Below are 21,930 nucleotides of genomic sequence, written 5' to 3'. Positions count from 1 at the left end.
TGACCTTTAAAGCCCTCTTCCAACCACAGTTGTTGCTTCTCATGTAACTTTTTTTTGTGCTAGGCTGAGTTCTCGTCAGTGTTAGAAAATCCTGCTTTTGAAGCAATGATCACTCGCTGAAATACGAGCACTGTTGAACAGTCTTAGCATGATTCATTAAACTACTGGTCTTCTAACAGCCTAAACTCTGGTTAAAGCCAAGCTCTGCTCTGGCTCTGTGTTTGTGCAAACATCTTTGCCTGCTTACAGTTAGCACAGTCATTACTCACACAACTGCTCTGAAGAAACCTTCACTACGAGATCAACTGACATTTCCCCATTCTAATCATGAGTTTACATAAAACTGAATCTAAATTATTTTAAACTAGCAAAGTTAATGATGGCTTTAGTATTTCTAATGAGATGCAGAATGTTTTCCCTACTGCAAAAAAAAGCCTTTGCATGGGATAGTTGCAGCTGAAAATGATAGCAGTGTTTAGCTGCATTTTTAACTTTTGGGTTGGGTGTGGTCCCTTAAAAAAATAGTTATGAATAATGCCTGCTGGGAGCTTGCCATGTTTCAATAGATTCCATATAAAACCTATTCTTTACTATTTTAAGACTCCCAAACTCTCTTCAATTAATCTGTTTCTAGAGCCATTATTGCCCTTCAGCCCCCAGGAGCCAGAGGACACACATTTTGTATTGCTCTTTGTTCTGTGAGGAGGTTCCTAGTTTGGGCAGTTTACAGAACACACAGTTATGAATCTGCAGGATGGGGAATAGTGGAGCTGTTGAATTTGCTAGTGAATTGACAAAGGAGTTAGGGGCTGAGCAGTGCTTCTGAAACCTCATTTATGATGTGGGCTTAAAGAGAGACCAGGAGGGGCAGAGTCAGGTGAAAATCTGTTTACATGTTCTGGTTCTGTGGAGACTATGTGCTGTGTGCTGGTACCCTGCAAACTCATAGCCCTCTTTCTGTTGTGCAAGTGGAGGAGTTTTGATCTCACACAGAATGGGCATGCTCTTTGCTCAGCAGTCAACACCCAAACCATTGGAACAGCTGGACTTTTGCAAATGCTGGAGCTGTAGTCAAACCTCAGAGATTCCCCTCCCTTCCCTAGGGAACCTGAGGATTCCTTTCTTTTACCCATTATTTCACACCTTCCTCTTTAAGAATCTACCTTTGCAAATATATTTTTCCAGATGTTCACAAATGTTACACTGCAGCTGATTAGATAGATGAAGTGTGTTTTCATTCTAGGGACTGAGAATCTGCTTTTGAAGTACTACTTGGTGTCCTCCCACCCAGCCTGGCAGTACTTGTAAACAAATCCACAACACCCACATATGTAGTGTGGGTCTGAAAGTCTCAAAGTGAATTCAGGACTCTATATGCTCTTTTATATTTCCAAATACCTGTGTTTTTTCAAGCTGTGCTGGAGATCCAGTCATGGGTCTCTGTTGTATAGCAGAATTTATTTTGGGGAGGAGGGAGTTTGTTGACTGAACAATGTGTCCTGTGTTAATAGGCATCACTCACTGCTTTCTGGGAAGGTGCTCAGAAGAACTCAAGTTTTTGAAAGGCCTCCATACAATGGACAGTAATAAAAGTTATGAAGATGTAAAGTCTGGCCTAGTGCCATGTTGTAACAATTTTAAGAGGGGGATGCCAGCTGGGGAGAAATGGCTTCAAAAACTTTGAGCCTGTGGTGGCAGATGAAAATCAGATATCTGAGGCCTTTGCACACTCCAGTTGTTGGCTGTGCCCTTGAGGTATTGATGTGTGATCTACTTATGATTCAGCTTCTGAACTCTTTCAACTTTCAGTGAGGCCTAAAGTGAACTGAAACTGCAGTCACTTAGTTTTTATCCCAGCCTGTTGAAACTACTGGGGACCTAGGAGCTGATTGAGAAAGATTTGTGATAGCCCTTTACAGGAGAGCCAGAAGAGGTGATGGGGGGAGGCACCTTTGAAAGCATGCCTAGTTTATCTGCTGTTACCAATGTCTTGAAATCCAAAAAATATAACCCTCCTTTTGGATTTGACTGACACTTAGCTTGCCAGGTATCCATGCTCCTGAAGTTCTGTGATGCTAGAGCTGTGCTTTAGGAAATATTTTCCTCTCCTTGCATCCAGCCTGTAGAGGAGCTGTTTTTATACTGCCTCATTTAAAAGGAGAGAATGAGTTACAGGGACATATTTCAACTTTAGTCTTCCTTCTGGGGGGAAATTTAATTTGAAAGTAAACTGCTTTTCTTTGTAGCTTCATTGTTGCTGTTTTTCTTGCCATATAAATGTTCCACAGAGTATTTGAGTTTATACTTACTGGCCCTTATTTCTGCAGATCAACAGGTTTTTTTCACAAAAAGGTTTTAGTCAATGAACAAACTTGTGATGGTGAGGAAAAATACACTGGGCAGTTGTGTCCTCTTCATGTCACTAATGGAATCTTGACTCTTCCTTTCAGCTGGCAGTAACAGAAACAAATGTGACTTGCTGGAGCATCTTACTTTGTGAGACATAAAAGCTTAAAACTGTCTTCAAAGCAAGACTGCTTGCAATGGACTATTCTGAAGCCCTTCTCTCTCTTCTACACTTTTAAATGAAAATGAGAAATTGCTTCACAGTTCTGCTCACAGATATTTTACATTGCTGACAAGTTTGAATTCAGGCATATATTCCATGATTCACTCCAAGTTTAAATCTCTTAAAATCGCAAAAATAGAAAGTTAGAAAAATAATCCACCTTTAGACTTCCTCTCCCACCAAAACCCACAGGAGTGGGCTGTGTTTTTTTAGGGCTGAGATACTGGGCTGGTGTAATGTCTGATGTGGGTGGACTTGGTGTGCTGAGATTGGGAACCTGGTAAAGGAGCTGTAGGCCTGGCTCCTAAAAGGGCACATCAGCACAAACCACTCAGGTTCTCAAGAGGTAATACACTGCTTGGCTTGGATTTATTTTCTTTTCAGTCCCCTATCACCTGAGAGCAGTTGAGTTTATAAACAGTTTATGATGTGATAGGCATTATTACAATTTCTGCAGAGTGAATGACCCCCCTCTGTGTTGTTGGGCTGTGGGAGGGGAGTTAAGTGGCTGATGTCTTTCATCTATTGTGCTTTCAGCAAATCCTGCTTTTCTATTAAAAAATGCTTCTGATGCTGAATGGTCTGATACTGAACAATAGACCTGAAATCTTTGCAAAAAAACAAAAAAAAAAAAAACAAACCCAACAACAACAAAAAAAAACCCAAACAAGCCAGCTTTTTATTTAAGTGTCAGTCTGGACAAATACAGTTTCAGTACTAATTTATTTTTTTTTCCCTTTCAGAAAACCATAGCTAAAATTGCAACATGCTTGGAACTGAGGAGTGCAGCTTTACAGGTATAGCTCTTTTTCCTATCTGCCATCATACTTTAGCAGCAGGTAACTGTAGAGCTTTTTAAAACTTGTTTACTGTCTTCAGGAATACCTAAACTTCTGAAAATGGAGTGAACACTTGGAATTTCCAAGTTGTCATCGTGATGGCCCAGGTGGCTGCCTTAAAAAAGACTGCAAGTGCTTATATGAGCATCTATTAATGCTTATACAGGAATTTAGCTCCACATTTTGTGGTTTTGGTTCTTTGCCTCATTTTTATCCTTCAGAGCTGTTTTTTTTCCTCTTCCTAATCTTGTGTGCAAGGTTAAAAAGATCACCAGAATGACCTTTAGACTTACTCAGCTGCTTCACAAGGCCACAAAGAAGAATGTGTATGTAGAATAAAAATTACTTTTTAGCAGTCATGAAAACTGGCAGTGCTCTAGGAAAATGTGGGAAAACAATAATTTGTAAACTATTCTTTGGGCTTTTTTCTGGACTAAAAGTAGATGTCATGGGAGTAGATATAGTTTTTTGTCTCAACACATGCTTATCCCCAAAACTAAAAGCAAGTAAGAAAAATTTCCAAAAGACCATGGATGGGGAAGGGATGAATCAAAGCTTGAGTTACTGGATTACCTCTTTGCCAAGAAAGAGTGATGACAGGCAAATTTTGCATCAAGTTACTCCTAGCAGCACTACCAATACTTCATGTTGCTGGACAAGGTGCTGCCTTCAGTTGTCTGAAAGGCTGGGATACAGCATGCTGGACTCTTGTGGTGGGAACCTGACCAGTCCTGGGGCTGTGTAGAATTTGAAGAATTATTTGGTTACCTCTAGCTGTCATTTTATTTTGATCTAATCTGGGGTGTTTGAAGAGTGTTGCATTTGCTTGGAGTCACTGTGGCTTCGACAAGGCCCTGCATGTTCCACTATGGAACAACTTTGCTCCCATCTGGGAGCAGCAGCAGCAGAAACTACAGTCATGCAGCTTCATAACCTGCCAAGCTGGAGAAATGATGTTATGCAAGAACAGCCTTCTTTGTTGTTGATACCCCAGCAGTAAGTCAAGGATTTTAGAACCTTTTGAGAAGGGTACAGGAACTTCTTCCCCAATTCACTTTGGGGAAGTTATGGTTTCTTAGCAGAGATGAAAGCAGTTAGTGAATGTGCTCTTATTTTCCCACTCACTTAGGGTATAGCTGCTTTAGTGTCCTTACACAATCTTGCAGAAGATCCCTATTCACTCTTGGACAAAATCAAGGAAAAAAAAAAACACCTCATTGGCCCTTAAATGTTGCAAACAATGGGCAATCTCAAGGGATGCCAAGGGATACAATGACATAATAGGTAAAACCTGACCATCCATTCAGAAGAGAATATCCAGTGTCAATCCTCTTATTTTCACTTCTTTCTATGCCAGCTCTGCCACTTGTCTCAGAATGAAGTAATCTTACCAAACTGTTGGTGAGCTACCTCAGAATAAAAAATTAAGAACTTCTCTGTTGAGTTAGTAAGTCAGATAGGCTTACTGAGAACTGTACATGTATGTGCTACAGACAGGAGGAAACCATCATCAGGCTGGAGAAAAGAAAGATGGGAATTCCTCTTCTATTTTCAGTGAGTTCTTGGCTGAGTTTTGTCAAGCTCATCCTGTGTACTGTAATTTCTGCCAGTGTCACAATGTTGGACACATGTCTTGAAATGTGAATGTTCCTGTGTGCAGTAAGTAAGAATTTACAACTACTTTGTTTAAAAATATTTATCTTGCATTAGAGCTTGGATTGTTGAATAAGTTTGTTCTTAATAAGTGAGAAGTAATGTAGTTTCTGCCTCACCTGTGAACCTGCCTTTTGTTGGGGAGATTTTTTGGGGGATGTAGTTTTGTAGTAATTTGGTGTGCTTGAACAAAGGAAGCACCTTGCATGCTTATTCTGAGGTAAAGTAGCTCTGTGTGAGAGGAAGGTGCATCCAAAGATCTGACTCTTTCTTTGTACTGTCCTAGTCCACCCAGTCACAGGATGAGTTTAAGCTTGAGGATCTGAAGAAGTTGGAACCAAGTAAGTGGTATCTTTGTACTTTGAATGCCATTTATCCTGACAGGGGACAGCATGCCAGCAGCAGGAATACTGACTAACCACACTGCAGTTCAGCAGTGATGCTGGGTTTAGGTGCTTATTCCAAGTGTCTGTCACCACACAGACAAAACTTGATGTGCATTAAGGAATGGAGCATGAGTAGTTTAAAAGTACAATAACCCAAATGTTTCAGATAATATATTCATCTTCAGTTTCAAATAAACAATTTGGGTGCTGCTAATATTTGCATAAAATAGTATTTTAAGCTATCAGTAGTACATTATATAATTTACCTGCACATTTCTTAGTTGAACTGTATTTCAACACTTTATGGTCTTCCTTCTTCCACCATGACATTTATTTTTTCTTCTGAAAATATTTAACTTGTGTTCATGGTAGCCAATCACCTATCACCTCCCAGTGTAATGCTACCAGACCAACAAAGTTGAGAGTCAAAGTGAGGATGTGAGTCAGTCTTTGAAGGGTTTTGTGTGATGTTGTTTTTCCCCAACTGATCCTGGTCTTGGTATGTCAATCCAGAAATAACTTTTTCATATAGGAAGTATCTATTTATCTGCTTCATTTTCCTTCCTGTAACACTGGCTGCTTTGTTCTCAAAGCATCCTTATGATTAGAGCTTCCACATCTAAGCACTATTATTCTGAATATTAATGTTTCTGCAATTCTCAGGAACAGGAAATGTGGAAGAGCTTCTTTCATGCTGACTGAAGTTGGTTTTATTTTGCTTATGACACAATTTTAACATTAAGCAGCATGCTGGGGCTAAATATGATAGGCAGGCAAGTGTTTCCCCTTTGTGAGTAGGTTGAGCTTTTCTGCACAGGATTCTCCAGAGGAGCTTATTAAGAAGTGGAGCATTGAGCTAAGCTTCATGATTATCTCTACCAAAACAGAGAGTCCAATTGCTTTTAAACTGTTCCCTGAAAGTGCAAAGTGAAGGTGTGTTACAAAACTGCTGGGTCTTATGGGTGAAGACCATAACTCAGGATAGAGTTTAACTGTGTATTGAAATATTTGGTCTTCCTCACTCTACATGCTGCATGTCTGGCCTCTGAATCCTCTGAGTTGGGATTTTTCTGTATAGATACTGCTGCTCTCTGTTTACACAGTATTTAAAATGTCGTAATCATTGAATGACTGTGGATTTTATACTCCATTGTGCAAATGCCCTGTGAGTGACTGAATGATGGAAGAGAGACAGGAATCCTGTCCAAAATTTCAATTATGGTGCAGCAGTCATAAGCAGTTGCTTATCATGCCCTCCATCAGAGAATTGATTTCTAGCTGTCAAAAAAACTGCTTGTGTGAAGTGCATTCAGCCCACACCTCATACAACAAGCAACTATATTAAAACTGAGGAAGAGTGTGTGGCCATCAGTTTTCAAATACACTGAGTTATTTTCCTTGGAGGAGAACGGGTGCTTCCACAACAACAATTGAACATTCATGTTCCTAATGCTGCTGTCTTACTTGGATGGTTCTGGCCTCTTTCTCTCTGAATTGTGCCTTTGTTTTGTGGTTTTTAAGTGTGTCTTGAATAGAGTAAATCTTAATCATGCCAATACCAGCCATTTCGTAAAACTCACCGTGAAGTGTCTAAATTTGCATGTTGTCAATTTTCTTTTGCATCCCACCAGAAAAAGCTAAAAAAATCTGGGCTGGCAATGCAAATAAGTGATTCCTTTGTTAGGTCAAGCCATTCCATTAGGGTGGAACAAAAACAGCTATTCATACAAAACATCTATTCACACAATTTGGCTTGTTTTAATTACTTTTGTGCCTGAAGCTGTCAGAATGGTTTTGGTGTTGTTATAACAACCAGGGCCCTTAGGTTACTTTTTTTCTTCCCCTTAATCTTGTGTTGTTGAGTTCTAACTTTTCCTACTTGAGCTTGCATTTCATGCAGCTTGGAAAGTGAAGCAGTAGGCTACTTCTGTTTGTTTACAGGATTTGTCACTGAATAGTTTGAGCTGGAATAATGCTATAGGAGGATCCATACATACAAATAGTTCTTTTGAGGCTGTGCTGTGTGAAGTCATTGTTAACACACTGAATCAATCTCACCAATACATTTCATTGTGGAAGCTTATTACCAGTGTTAGAATGCACAGTGCAAATGAATGGGCTGGGGCATCCCTTGTGCCTGGGTGATAATTATAACACAAGTGGATACTGAGTTGTACTGAGGGGCATGGTGAATTATGTTGTCTATTAAAAAAAAAAAAATCAGTACAGGTATCAGAAAAGATGACTGTCACAGAAAATCTAAATGGACAGTGGTATTTACCAGGTTAATGTGTCCTGATCTTCTGGCTTATGTTGATAATTTCTTTTGAAATCTTTCAAGAAAGAGTCAACTGCTGATAACATCGGACTATGAGGATGGTGAAGGGCATCCAGGAGGAGTGGCTGAGGTCACTTCATCTGTTCAGGCTGGAGGAGACAGAGGGGAGACCTCACTGCAGTTACAGCTTCCTCCTGAGGGGCAGAGCAGGGGCAGGCACTGATCTCTGCTCTGTGGTGACAGTGGAACAGCCTGAGGTTGTCAGGGGTGCTTTAGGCTGCATATCAGGAAAAGGTGCTACACCCAGAGGGTGGTTGGGCACTGGAACAGGATCCCCAGGGAAGTGATCACAGCACCAAGCCTGACAGAGTTCAAAAAGTGTTGGGACAATGCCCTCATGCACATGGTGTGATCCATGGGGTGTCCTGTGCAGGGCCATGAGTTGGGCTGTGATGCTTCTTGAGGGTCCCTTCCAACTCAGGAGATTCTGTGATTCTGTGCAAATCAAAGTGACACTGTCCAATGTCACAAAAACAAAGGCAATTTCTGCACAAGAGCCTGCAGAACAATATTTTTAAAAGATTTCTGTTGGAAATGCAGCATAGATGGAGGCCATGATGCTGGGATCTACCTGTTAGTTGCACTGATGGACAATTTTCTGGGAATTGTGTTCTCAAGCAGCAACACTGCACAGGGGAAGGGCTCTTTGTCCCAGAGGTGAATTGTGTTTTTGAAAATGAAAGAGAGATCCAAAAAAGCCCAAACCAACCTTTTAAAGCTTGGATGTTTTACACAGCATTACAAGGAAGGTTCCTGTTTGTATTAACCTAATTTTTTGTCTTGTGATCTGTTATTTTTATTAGAATCAACTGAAGCTCACACTCGTGGTAGATACAAAGAGGATTTTCCTTTTCCTTAAAGTTTTATTGCTTAGCTTTTCCTTAGGGGTTTTGAATAAGTATTTCACCAGGCTGAGCAGTGGACCTGCTGTTAATGCTGTTGGTCTTTAAAGGGGCACTTAAATTGCTGTGTTACAGCTTTGCTGAAAGCTTTTTAAAAACCTGAGTCACAGCTTTGTGCAGGAAGAGGCAAGAGGTTCTGCTTCTGAGCTGAACATTCAGCACCACATTTGTTCCTGGCAGGACAGGGGTGCTCAGCCCCGGGCAGCAGCAGGGTTTTAGGTGCTGTAGAACTTGTTTGCCTCTTGCCTGGGCTCATGTCACTAGAGCTCTTTGGGCCCTCTAGTGATGCCTGAAGGGAATTACGAGGAGGGTTTTTCAGGGGTTGCTGGTAACAGGACCTGGTTACCCGAAGAGAGGACTTACCAACCTTTGGAAAGTGGGAGGAGAGCTGCTGTGATGCCTGTCTCTTCTGTTTGGTGTGCCTGTGATCTGTGAGAGATCTCACTTCACTGGAGTTTTCCTCCTGGAGTAGTTTCACTTTCTGTTTCTAACTTTCTTCTCTGATAGCTGGGGAATTTTGAGAGTCATAAAAATCCCCTTCTTTTCCTGAAAGTCAGCAGCACTGGAAGGTGACTATCTGTTGTTAATCAGCTGCTTTTCTGGTGGGAAGTGGCTGTGTTTCTTCAGATTCATGTTGAGATCTGCATTGCTCTCAGAGCCAAATCTTTGGGGAGAAAGAGACATGGCATCAATTTTATCTCTTATCACAGCTTTGACTGAAGGCACTTTAAACCTTTCTCTGTATTTATGTATTGTGTCTGGCTGGGATCAGGTACTGATTAACCTCTCATGTTATAGCACAGAAATCAGAAAAAAATCAATATGAGTAAAGACTGGAAAGACTTTTTGATTTCTTTATAGTTTCCCAGAGGGATAATTTATTCTTAGAGCATTCAGATGGTGTCTGGTAAGCTAATGCAGGAGCCCAGGCTGGGAGATGGGAATGTGAAAGACAGGGAAGCTCTACTGCATTGGCTGAGTTGCAGTGTGCTCAGCCAGAGGGGCCTGGCAATGGCTCCTTAAGCATAACTGGTATTTAAGTACCTCTTGGTATTTGGGTAATCTCAACCTTGTTTGAAAAGAGTTTTGTTCTCATTCATTAGTCCTAAGGGGAGAATTCCTCTGCTCTGAGAGTGCTTATTGCAAAGTGAAGCTCTGTGAGGGTAGTCAGGGTTTTTCCCTCTCTGCTTCCCCCACCAGTCTGGGATATTCATTATCTGGTAGGAGAGTGCCTCTCCCTGCAGGTGTCCTCTTGTAAATTTTTAGGCCTTTTAGCCATCATGAAATGCTTATTTCTTTCACATGTTTTTGGAAGTTTTTCACTGGTAGTTGTGTTTGGAAATGGTAGATAAGTTAGGATTACTAAAATATGAGTAAATTTCCAATACAAATGGCAAAGCCATTCTCCATGGAATGCTGAAGGTACAGGTGATATCTCTGGGGCCTGGTGCCCATATATTGTACTTTATCTCCTGAATTTCACCAATCTGCCCACACATATGAGGGCAGATAAAAAGAAAACACAAACAAACAAAGCCACCACCACAAAAAAAAAAAACCCAAAAAACTCTGAAACACATGACTGAAGAAGCAGAAAATCTGACCAAAGCTTTGTGTTAGCAGCACACTTGGTTTGCCATGGTGGCTGCCTGAATGTGCACCCACATATGCTGAAGTGTGTCAGCTCTGGAGGTTTCAGTCTTTTTGGAGCTGATGCCAGTAATACCACCACCCTGCTCTCAATAGCCCCCAAAGATTGCTACTCTCACCCTAGGGGCTGGAGATTTTTCTCATGAAGATTTTGGTTATTGCCACATTTATCTTCTCTGTCTGTGTGATCTTGTAATGCAGTTGCAGTTCATCTGCCTGAATGTTATTGTGATATAGCTTTGATCACAGCTGTGCTAGTATTTTAAATATGAGAGAAAAGGGGTGTTTTTTGTATGATCTGATTATTTTAAAAATTTTATTATTATTATTTGTGTGTGAAGATGCTGTCAGAATGGACACAGCTGTACAAAGTAGAAATTAATGTGCAAAGTAGAATTAATGCTGGTTTATGAGTATGGATTTTTATTTTTTCCCTTCTCTGCAGTATTAAAGAATATCCTCACTTACAATAAGGAGTTTCCCTTTGATGTCCAGCCTGTCCCACTCAGGTAAGAGAGTGCTCTTTTTGCATCACTTCATGTATAGATATGTACCTGAAAGGGTGTATGGCTTGGACCTGATGTGCACCTGAAGCACATTTCCAGAGCCATCTGCTTGCCAGAACGCTTTTTGAAAACTGGTAAATAAAAGAACTTTTGAAATGCTTGTCTAGGTACCACTAAAAATCAAGACCCTGCTTTTGGTAAAATCAGTGCTTGGTAAATCCCTACATCTCTCTGAAATTTCCAGTATCATCTCCTGGCTTTAGGCCTTTCTATTGTTCTGAGCTCCTGCAATCTCTGTCAAAGTAGGTGCCTCTCTGTAGGTAGAGGTAGAAGTTGAGAAGGATGAAATGACATGTTCAGGTGCTGGCTTATGAATTGACAGCCAGGTGATGAGTGAGTGTTGGTCTCATTTCTTCTTTCTTGTGTTTTACAGGAAGATTTTAGCACCTGGAGAAGAGGAACACTTGGAGTTTGAGGAGGATGATGAGGAAGGAGGAGCTGGAGCAGGGTCTCCAGACTCTTTTCCTGCTAGAGTTCCAGGTAGGGGCATTAGCCTTGCCATATCAGCCTCTGTAGCATATCTGAGTTTTGGCTCTAAAAAGCTTCTTTTTCCACCTGTGATTTGAAAAGTTTGAGTGGGAAGCTACGAGCTCATGTAAACAAACCCTAATGTTGTACTGGAGAACCACAAAGGTGGCCAGTGAACTCTTTTTTCAGCAAACAATATCTTACTGGGAAACAATTGTATGGAGAACCCCAAGGTGGTACTATCTACCTCAGATAATTAGCCTTTAATCCTGACTCACACAGTGTTTTCATCCATTCACTTTAACTATGAGAAGCATTTCAAATGTGTTCAAATGTAAATTACAGCAATGTTCCTCCTGCAGCACACCCTCCTAGAGATGTGAGAAATTGTTTCTGCTTATTTTTGTGTTGCATTATTTGGTGAGACAGTGGCTTAGAGTGAAGCCAGGCTCTGTGAGGAGAAAGAGGGAGGTTTTCTTTTCCTAGCTTAGGTCCTTGTCCATGTGAAAGCACTTGTAGAACTGGATATACCAACAAATTCTAGAGAAGGTCTTCCTGTAGCTTCAGGTTTTGACAATTTAAATACTGCAACAGAATTTCTTTAGGTTCCTAGTGTAATTTCTTGGCAGAAGAAATAAGTTTCTAGTTTCAGAGCTGGCTGACAAAATTTGTATTTCAGGAATGAGATAACAAGTAAGGAAACCAGCACTAGAATAATGGTCAAAAGAGCTGGGGTGTTACATTACTTATGCCTAGAGAAAACAGATGATACTCAGATGTGATCACAAGCACAGTGCTAAATACAGCCTCTGCTGGCTGACCTGATGTGGACATGCACAGTCTACCTGCTCATGCCAAGCTCCCAAAAAGGCTGTAGTGTGATATTGATTGCTGACATTTGCTGTCTCAATCCTTGTTTTTCACTATTATAAATCCATTTATGGAGATTACTTCTGTCTGTCCCAAGTACTGCAGGAAGTCTCAAACAAAAGCAGTTTGCAGCACTGGGGTGAGCCTTACGAGTAAAGTGAACTTCCCTTATCAAATTGACAGAGTTGTGTTGCACTCCTTGCTTTGATGTGCCTTTAATCCATAGTGTGTGACTGTACTGTCTAACTGACCATGGTCTTGTCTTCTCCATGCATGGCTTCATCGTTACCATTGCCCCATTCATCTAACCCAGGAGCCAACAAAGGTATGAGAACCTTTTAGTATGTACAGTCATTTCTGTGCTCATGTTCATGTACCTGTGGTCTTCATACAGCTCTTAGTGCCAATCCTCACAACACAATTGTTGGCAACAGTCACAGTACTGGCTATATGTTGGTCTCCATCTGCCTTCAGTACAGAGAAAAGGGAAGGTCATGTTTGCTGATTCAAACAGCTCTCTAGAGGTCCTGCTGTACTAATGAAGAGGGTTTGGCTTGTGGTAAAAAAATCCAGCCCAGGGTAGCTGTAGCGAGATTTTATTTACTGGAATACACATTTTATGGGAAATCATACACAAAGATTATTTGTGTAGTTAGACTTCTGTGCTGTGTGGAGATGAACTGGCCAATGGCTTGCTGCTTCTAATAGCAAAGGCTTCCTGCCTTTCTCCTGGGTTATATATGACTTTATTTCAGTGCTGTGCTCTTCTGTGAGCCATTTCACTTTGTGAGCCCCACAGAATTGGCCCTTTTTTCTCCTTTATCTGGAGATAAAGGAGATTTGGGAGGGGAGAGCTGGAATATCTGTGTCATGGTAGCAGTGGGCTTCTGGGCTTGCTCAGTGTCTGTCCCTGAAAACCCACTTGGAGGACACTTGCTGCATTTGCAGATGCTCCTGTCCCCCTCTGGCAGAGATGCCCTGTGGCTGTGTGTGGTGGCAGACAGGGAAGCTGTACCATGGAGAGGGCACTGTCACTGCTGTGGCTGCAGAGGCTCCAGCACAGGCCTGCCTGGGGCTGTGGCTCTTGTCAGACAGGTTACAGTCAGCTGCTCTAGTCCACTGCTGGCTTGGCTTTTCCTCCTGCTAGGGCAGGAAGGAAACAGTGTGCCTTGGATGCTCTCTGTCCTACTGTTCCCTTGTCTCCTGGAAGTGAGTTTGACCCTCTGTCCATTGCAACTCTGCAATTTCACACATTCTGGAAAGCATTCTACAAGAACAGAATAATTTCTCTTAAGCCACTATTTTTATAATAAACACCAGGCTGAGGCATCTTTCAGGTGATTTTTCTCTCAAGTACCACATCACTTAGTCCATGGAGTGATGGACAGGAAAGCTGAAGGCTGAAGTTATTCCTGGCTCTTGGGGAACATGCTGCTTTTAGGAGACAAATGAGATATGGTGGAGCAAAGGTTTGTGCCAGGCTTGCTTCTGCCTTCACTTAGATTGAAATAAGAACTCTCTATTTGAACATTTCTTCAGGAAAGAAACAGAAAGATTAACTAGGACATGAGCTGCTTTGCAGAAGTGAGAGCTCTCCTACTAAGTTTGCTCTCTAACATTTCTCCCACTGCAGTCAGAAGCCTGAGCCATTGCTCAGAACACTGGGCTGAGCTCTGCTGTGCTGTGTTGGGAGGTGTTTGCAGACATGGTGCTTTGGAGGCCCTGAGTCTCCCCAGGACAGGAAATACAGAAACACACAGCATCAGAGATGGGAATTCATGTGATCCTCAGAGGGGGATTGGATGCAGGAATGCTCATGAAATCTTGCCGAAACTTATGTAGTGCTTGTAGTTTTCAGAGCAGAATGCAAGGTCCCTCTTGCAAAGCCAATCTATCATAAGACAAAATCTTTGTGGTTCCACAGCTCCTTAAGTGGATGAGAGGAAAAAATTGTGTCAAGAAAAAACTTCTATTGGACTTGTCAAAGGAAATTAATTACATTGCTTAGATCTCAAGCCTTAGGACAACTTATTTTTTTTCATTTCAAAACCAAAACTTGAACTCAAACATGCTCATGAGCCTGAGTATTTTCTATGCTTCTGCTTGTTCATCCAGTAGGGGAGAGGGGCTTGAAGGGTACCAGTTTTTGCTAAATTCAGCATGAAATAACCTACTCCATGTTTGATGACAGAATATCATGACTTCTAGTGAGTTTGAACAGACTGGATTTCTTGCCAGCTGCACTGTCTTCCTCAGCACTGCAAGGATTAATTAATTTACACCAAGTTTTGATGCTAAATATTCTTAATGCAGAGCTGGGTACTCCTTCCTTTAGGCAGAAGGGAACTTGTGGGATGCAAAAACTTTTTTTTTTCCTTCCCTTTAAGTAGAAGCCAGTAGAACACTTAAGAATCAATTTTCTGGTTTCCTTATGTTCTGTGTGATTTGCAACAATGCCATTTTCCTCCTTAATCTCCCAGTCTAAATGTTCAGCATGAAGCCAAGTCATGTTCAGTGGGGTGGGACTCCTGATCAAGTGTCTAAACCTCCTGCAACTGCAGATTGAATCCAGCCTCCCAAATTTAATCCTCAAAAATGATATTGAGTGAGTTCCATGGATGGGTTATTCTGTGTGACAGTAAGAAATAACACTTTAAACAATGCTCCCCTCTATTCTTATGGTATTAGTTTTTTATCAGTTGGTTTGACTTGAGGCAGTCCTGGGTTTTTTCTGGGGGCTTTGAAATCTGTCAAAGGATGTTGTGTGTTTGTGCACAGACATTCCCATAGTGGTGTGTACAGCTGGGATAGGAATCTTTGGAGTTTGAAACCCCTAAGAAAAGCATCTTCCATGAGGAAAGATGGGACAAAGGAGGCCTCTGTTGTGAGATGACACCAAGGGTTAATAATATGCTTTACTCTTTCCAGGTACTTTATTGCCCAGATTGCCATCTGAACCCGGGATGACGTTACTCACCATCAACATAGAGAAAATTGGTCTGAAAGATGCTGGGCAGTGCATTGATCCTTACATCACAGTCAGTGTAAAGGGTAATGATTTCTGTTCTGCCTCCCCAGTGCTGCTTTGGAGAGAGTGCATTTTCTGAAAGCTCTATTGATTTTTCAGCCTGCCGGGAAAAGCATTTGTTGGCACTTCTATTGTGGATTTAGGGCTTCTGCTTTATCAAGGGTGGAAAAATTCTGCATTTGACAGCTACTGGGAGGTGAATCTCTGCAGGATAGACTTCTCTCTGTGCACTCAGGGGTGGCTTGTCCATGCTGGTAACTGAGTGACTTTGCCCTACTTCTCCATCACAGCTTCTGCAGCTGATTACTAAGTACAGATCTGCTTGGACTGTGTGTACTCCCCACACATCCTGGGCTCTGGGCTTTCTGGAGATGGGGAGCCATGACTCACTGACTCCATTCTTGCCCTCTCATTAAACTAATTAATAGTAATACAAATATAATCTTACTAGGCCTGAGGTTGAGAGGGAGGATGGGTATGAAGCTGGGAAGCAAAGCTTGCAAGTGAAATAAATGTATTAGCCTGGCTAGTGAAATGCTTCAGCAAAAGCCTAGTGGGCTGAAAGCATCTATAAATCTGGAAGAACCTCTCTCTGTCAGTCCAGGGTAGGAAACATCAGGATTTCTCTGTTTCAGATGGTAACATGATTGGTGTCTTTTGAGGCTGAGATTTTTGGTATTCACACTCCTTTTAGTGGAGTGAATTTTTGCATTTCTTAGCTGGAAGCCCCTGTAGTCAAAGCTGCTTACCCTTGCCTTGTTCTGCTTTGTTTCAGCTTCTCTTTACAATTTTTGTAGGCAGATGATTTTTTTAATCATGTAAAAGTCTGTAACTGAGCCAATATCCTCTTGTTGTTTTCAGTTGTAATAATGACATTGTCTGTGTCCTCCTGAGAAATGGATACTATTAGGATGTGATTAGTGGATACTAAATGTAGGGATGCAACATTTGTTAGATCTATGATCAGTGCTTCTTTCACCAGACATCCTCTGGCAGGAGGAAAGTTCACAGCATCAAATATCCCTTGAATACTTACCAGGGCTTGTAAAGCAAACATTCCTTGTTCCTTGCCACTGAAGTGTTTGTCTCATTGTACATTGCCAAAACTGCTGCTGTAGCTGTCATTTCTCTTCTGGAGCTAAGGGAGACTGTATTGCTGGCTTGCTTTCCTTTCTCTGTTAACACGATGCTCCCTGTTTCCAAACTCATTTACCTATAAATGGTGGCTGCCAAGTAATGAGGTAGAAAATAGGATCAAAAAGTGAGTGTGTGGGCAGGGTATGGCTGAGTCTGCTAATGGTGTCTTAATACTTTTATCTCCCAAGATTTTTGGTCAGAAAAATAACTCTGAGGACTCATTTTGTCACTGTCAGCAGTCTGAAGATACTTAGTAGCTGATTTCCTTGGTTTTAAACCAAGCTGCTCTTCTGCAGGTTTGGAGAGAGGTTTGTTCTGGATGCAGCATTGGCAATCCCAGCTCATCTCAGCTCATTCCCTCCTGGATGAAGGGAATCACTGGTGCTGCAGGGCCTCAGCCTGTGCTCCAAGCACAGCATGTGCACTCCATACCTGTCTTGGCTGCATTGTTAGCAACTTCCTTTGCCAGAGGGAAAGGGAGCGAGAATGAGAGGAAAGACAGAGGACAAATGTACCCCTGGAAACAGCAGAGGCTTAGTGAGAAACAATATTGGCTGTGCCAGAGCAGCAAAACCAGGGGCTGGTGCTGAGAGCTGGAGCCCAACCCACAGCCCTACAATGCCTCTGTGGAAAACCCAAGAGGAATAATGCCTGCTGTGTCTAGGGACAAAGCAGGGCATACACAGGATGTGTGAGCTGGGCCAGCTGTGCCCTGCAGACCCTGTGTGGAGGGCAGCCTTTGGTCTGTATTCCACTTGGGCTGGAGCTCTGCTGGAGTCTTGTGTGCACAGGGAATGCAATCTTTTGCTGACAGCAGAAAGAAATGCACTCTTATAAATAACGAGAGGGATAATTTCAATTTTTTATCTGAAATATTGTTAGAATTTTAGCTGCTTTCATTGTATTCAAAAAGAAAATTAACTGATTATGAAGGGGTGCAATAGCTCCTTTTTTAGGTTTTGTGGAAACATCCAGGTGTGGATTAACTTTTCGTGGCAGGATTAGGAGAGACTTAAAAGTCTCTTAAAGCTGAACCTTAAAGTCTGAGAAGCTTCTGCCATTCTCATGCTGTTTCTTTCCTGCAGATTTGAATGGGATAGATCTGACTCCTGTGCAAGACACTCCTGTGGCTTTGAGGAAGGAGGACACATATGTCCATTTTAATGTGGACATCGAGATTCAGAAACACATTGAAAGACTAACAAAAGGTATGTGGTACCTGAGACCTGAAACAGGACCCAGAAGCTTTGGGAGCACAGACACTGGGCTGCTCCTGAGCTGGTGCTGCAGGGATCAAGACCCAGACAAGGATAAAAATAGACCTTTGCATCCTGTCCCCTTCAAATTGGACTTTGGAATGGCTTGCAGGCAAGGGAGAAATGAAAAGAAATAAAAGCAGAGCAGTCTGGGGTTTTTTTTTACACAGGTATTGAGCTGCTTTATCACCTGCTTAGTCATTGGTACCTGGGTGTGAGCCATGAAGTGAAGAGTTTAAACTGTTGAGAGTGTGATGAGCATTGTAAGAACACGGTGTAGCTTTTGAGTAAATAACAGAAATGTGGGAGAGAATTCCCTTCAATTTAAGTAGAGCAACTTAATGGCACATAAGTTTTCAGATAACTCTTAGCCATAATTGCTAACTTTTCTATTAAACCATTTTTTCCCTCTAGGTGCAGCTATTTTCTTTGAATTCAAACACTACAAGCCTAAGAAAAGGTTTACTAGCACCAAGTGCTTTGCTTTCATGGAGATGGATGAAATTAAACCTGGGGCAATTGTTATAGAACTGTAAGTGATTCACAATTATGGTTGACAATGACAGAGGAAATGAACCAGCCTTCAGTTACAGTGTGTGGCTTGTATTAAGGAAGGTTTCTCAGACTCATTAGATTGACTTCCATAAGGAATATTTTATTTTTAATAAGGAGGGAAAGATAAAATGTTTTTAGGCAACTAAGATGATTAGAGACTCTTCTCAGAAACTAGACGAGTTTACAAATAAAATGCTGGTGTTTGTAATTTAATTTTGAATTAATTTAATGAAGTCTGTAGGGGAGATTTTAATTTGGAGCTTAGCCTGAGTGTTAGATCAGCTATATTTGAAAAAATAATCAACTTCTGTAAAGGAAATCTGATTTGAGTCATGAGATAACCAATTTGCAATTAACTTTGTGACCATTTCAAAGCAGTATTGAGTGGCTGTGGTGTGCATCCTCTCCTTGCTGAGTGACTGAAGGTCTGAGAGAAGGATTTGAGGATTGGGATTTGGTTTTTAATTCAAGAAAAGGGTAAATCTTGCAATTCTTGGAAGAGTGCTTAGTCCATGCTAGCTGGAGTACTTCTGAAGTACTGAGTAACTGATACCAGGTGTCTCCTACAGTCCAGAGTATTATGTTGGGAATCACCTTAAAATACTATGTTCATTAACATATTGAATTTTTTCTTCTGTAAAAATAATCATCCAAAGAACACCATTTCTTCTGTAAACCTACTCATTACTGTTGCTTCCAGCAAGCATTGTCAGATGTATTTAAAAGATGTGGGTAATAAGATCTGCACAGGATGAGCTTTCTAGTTTGCTTTCATCTTCCTGCCATTAGCACTTGAATTAATGTGCTTTCTTGTGGTTACAGGTACAAAAAACCCACTGACTTTAAAAGGAAGAAATTGCAACTGTTGACCAAGAAACCACTTTACCTTCACCTCCATCAAACATTGCACAAGGAATGACCCCAGTTGTGAGAGCTCTGTGAACTGAACCACAAGTCCTGGTAGCTGTGTAGTAGCCTTAGGCTCCGAGGGGCAGGAAGATGACTCTATTCATGCCAGTAGGTCACACGAGACCATCACCCACTGCACAGCACTACTTCAGGGGCAGGGACAAGCCTGCCATGCAAGTGCAAGATTTTTTTCAGTAACTTCTAGCTACAGGTTTTTCCAAGAGCCCTGATATATAGGTTGACTGCTTTTTCCTAAGTTTGCTGTTCACTTTTTATCTTTAACCGTTCTTCTCCTTTTGCCTCAAGCTCCCCCTGAGGATGGAGAGTGCCCCTTTGCCAAACCTGCAGCAATAAAGATGTAGCAGGCCTACTAACTGCTTACACTGCTATGCTATTGTAGTTCCTCTCATCTGCATTTCAGAGTCCTCTGGAGTGGGCAGGGTGACAGAAGACTGGGAGAAGGACGAGGTGGGCTGGGAAGCAGCTTGAGGTACTGCAAGTGCTTTGAAGTGAGGGAGCGGAGGATGCGGATCAGGTGGGTGGCCACGAGTCCCTGTGGTCAGGCCAGGAGGAGGACAGCTGCAGATGAGAACACTGAACTATGATTTAACAGCCTTGCCTAAGTTTTGGATACATGTTACAATCCTTTCAATCACTGTTACTCCCCAGTAGAGCTATTCTTTTCTGTATCTTGTAACAGAGTGGTTTGCAAAGGTGGGTGGGGGATAGAGAGGCTTTCTCCAGGGCTTTGTCCTGGTGGCAGTGGGCATTTTGCCATTTCAGTGACAGCAGGACAGGCCCTCAGTGCTGAAGTGTCAGTTTTCCAGAGCTTTGTATAAAATAGGTCTAGCTAGTAGGCTGACCCACCTTTTACATGAAACTGCTGTTCTTATGGAAACTGATTGTATGCAGTTTTCTGCATATTTTGTGCAAGTCTGGAAACTTACTCATAAAATTACATTTTTATGTAAGTAGATAGGATTATCATTTATTTTCTATATTTTTGATTTGGTGTGTAATAAGCTGCAGGACATTGGCTTATTATGACACATTTGCATTCACTTGTTGACCTGAAAAAGGGACAGAAGTAGAACCCAGTCAAATCTTTCATATATTTGCGTGGATATTTAATATGATACTTTATGGTTTGATAAACTTCTTGCATATCTAACTAGTGCCTGAATACTCTGCTATGCTAACTAAAGACCCAGCTCCCAAAATAGTGTCAATTACTTTAAACAGCCTGGATGCAGTTGTAGCATCCATTCCTCTTTTCTGTTGCCTCATCCCAAGATGTTACATCATGTGTTAAGGGAAGGGATGTTACTTTTCCTCATGCTGTTTGTCTGTCTCCACTCAGCTGTTCAGCATTTTTGGTGTTACCATATAGATTAGGATAAAAAGCTGGTTTTGAATGTCCTAATCATCTTGCCTTTCTTTGCTCTGGTTTAACTAGGGATGACATTATTTAGGTGTTACAACAAAAGTCAGCAATGCTTTCTGAAATTCCACTGCTGGTTGCGGGGGGGAAAAGGGCAGTTGAGGTGTCCTGTTTATGGCTCTTTACCATATCCCACTGGTTTTAGAGCTGATGGGTGACCATCAAGATATCCCTGTGAGTTATGGAAACACCTCTGAATGCAGCATTCTGGACACCAGAATGCTACTCTGCTAAATACCAAATAAGAACCATCCTCTGAATTCTGCAAAAGGACAGAGCAAAGCATCAGTCTGTGGTTGCAAGTAAATCTGAGCTTGGCCCATTTACCTGTCAGTGGTCCCTGGCTGGCTCAGGACTTGTTCTGACTGAGAAATTGCAGGATCTGAGTGTCCCTGAAAGGTGGAAGGGCTGGTTCTGGAGTTCAGTCCAGCTCTGCCATCCAGGGTAGGCACTGCAGTTGTGTGTGTGTGTCCAAGGTGAATGCTGGTGCATCCAGAGGCAGATTCCATCCAACTTTTATTACTGTTAGCTGGGATGGGCAAGGAAGGAGACACTGAGCATCACAAAGGCTTGTATGGGGAAGGAAAAATCCTGAACTTGGAGAACTTGACTTCTGATCATGGATATTGATCTCAAAGTATGTATCATCAGCCACCCTGCAAACTGCAATACTGTCCCTCGAAGTACAAACCCATCGTTTCTGCTGCTTACCTGGACCCTTCCCCAGCTTGTAGATGTCTGTATTAATGCCAGTTATATGAAATGTCAACTTGGAAGTATTTTTGTTGAATACACAAGTAGAGCTTTGTATTTAACTGATTGTGAATTAATGTCTGTTGAGTGTGAAATACCATTTTTAAAGTTGCTTCTATCCCTTGCCTTTTTTCTGTGAGCCGTCTCGGTGCCAAGACTGCCAGCAGTCACAGGCTTCAGGATTGTTTTATGCTTCAGTCATGTTCCAGCTTGTCTTTCATCTGAAATCTGAATCTTTTTACACTTGTACTGTAACATCTAGATGGCAACTTTAATGCCTGCTTGTACTCTGGCAGTAAAGGTGTAATGGCCTCCCAGTAGGGTTTTTTATTATTCTGCATTGTTTTCCTTTTTTTCTCCTTCAGGCTGCCTTTTGGACAATGCATTTGTGAGAAACCTCACTCACTGAGACAGTCAAAAGCCTCCTATTCCAAGTGCTTGCACTAACACTTAAACTGCGAGCATAGGGTGTGTTTTGGAAGTTATTTAGTGGTGGTAGCTGCAGTAGATGTTTACATGGTTTACATACCCCCAATTCTGCTTTACAGAAAGCTACTTTCTTTTCTGATGGAAGAAAAAGAGGCTCTCCAAATCCAGCCTTCCTCTTAAA

General features: G+C 41.7%; 1 protein-coding gene across 2 annotated transcripts in view; it reads left to right on the top strand.

Moving 5' to 3' along the window:
• AIDA (axin interactor, dorsalization associated) overlaps window positions 1–21,653 on the top strand; it is a 28,638-nt gene extending 6,985 nt beyond the window's left edge. Inside the window, exons 3-11 of one of the 2 annotated variants that reach the window (XM_079299259.1) lie at window positions 3,313–3,366; window positions 5,348–5,402; window positions 10,783–10,846; window positions 11,277–11,383; window positions 12,555–12,566; window positions 15,170–15,292; window positions 17,492–17,614; window positions 18,077–18,194; window positions 19,040–21,653. In XM_079299259.1, coding sequence (XP_079155385.1) covers window positions 3,313–3,366; window positions 5,348–5,402; window positions 10,783–10,846; window positions 11,277–11,383; window positions 12,555–12,566; window positions 15,170–15,292; window positions 17,492–17,614; window positions 18,077–18,194; window positions 19,040–19,136 — 753 coding nt within the window. In that variant the 3' untranslated portion in view covers window positions 19,137–21,653. The remainder of the gene's footprint in view (window positions 1–3,312; window positions 3,367–5,347; window positions 5,403–10,782; window positions 10,847–11,276; window positions 11,384–12,554; window positions 12,567–15,169; window positions 15,293–17,491; window positions 17,615–18,076; window positions 18,195–19,039) is intronic. The other variant, XM_079299260.1, reaches the window with a different exon arrangement.
• The last annotated feature ends 277 nt before the right edge of the window (window positions 21,654–21,930 follow it).

The sequence above is a fragment of the Erithacus rubecula genome, assembly GCF_903797595.1.
Source record: "Erithacus rubecula genome assembly, chromosome: 2".
In the NCBI taxonomy this organism is placed as follows: domain Eukaryota; kingdom Metazoa; phylum Chordata; class Aves; order Passeriformes; family Muscicapidae; genus Erithacus; species Erithacus rubecula.
The sequence above is the reverse complement of the archived record's forward strand: the minus strand, read 5'-3'. Positions and strand labels throughout refer to the sequence as shown.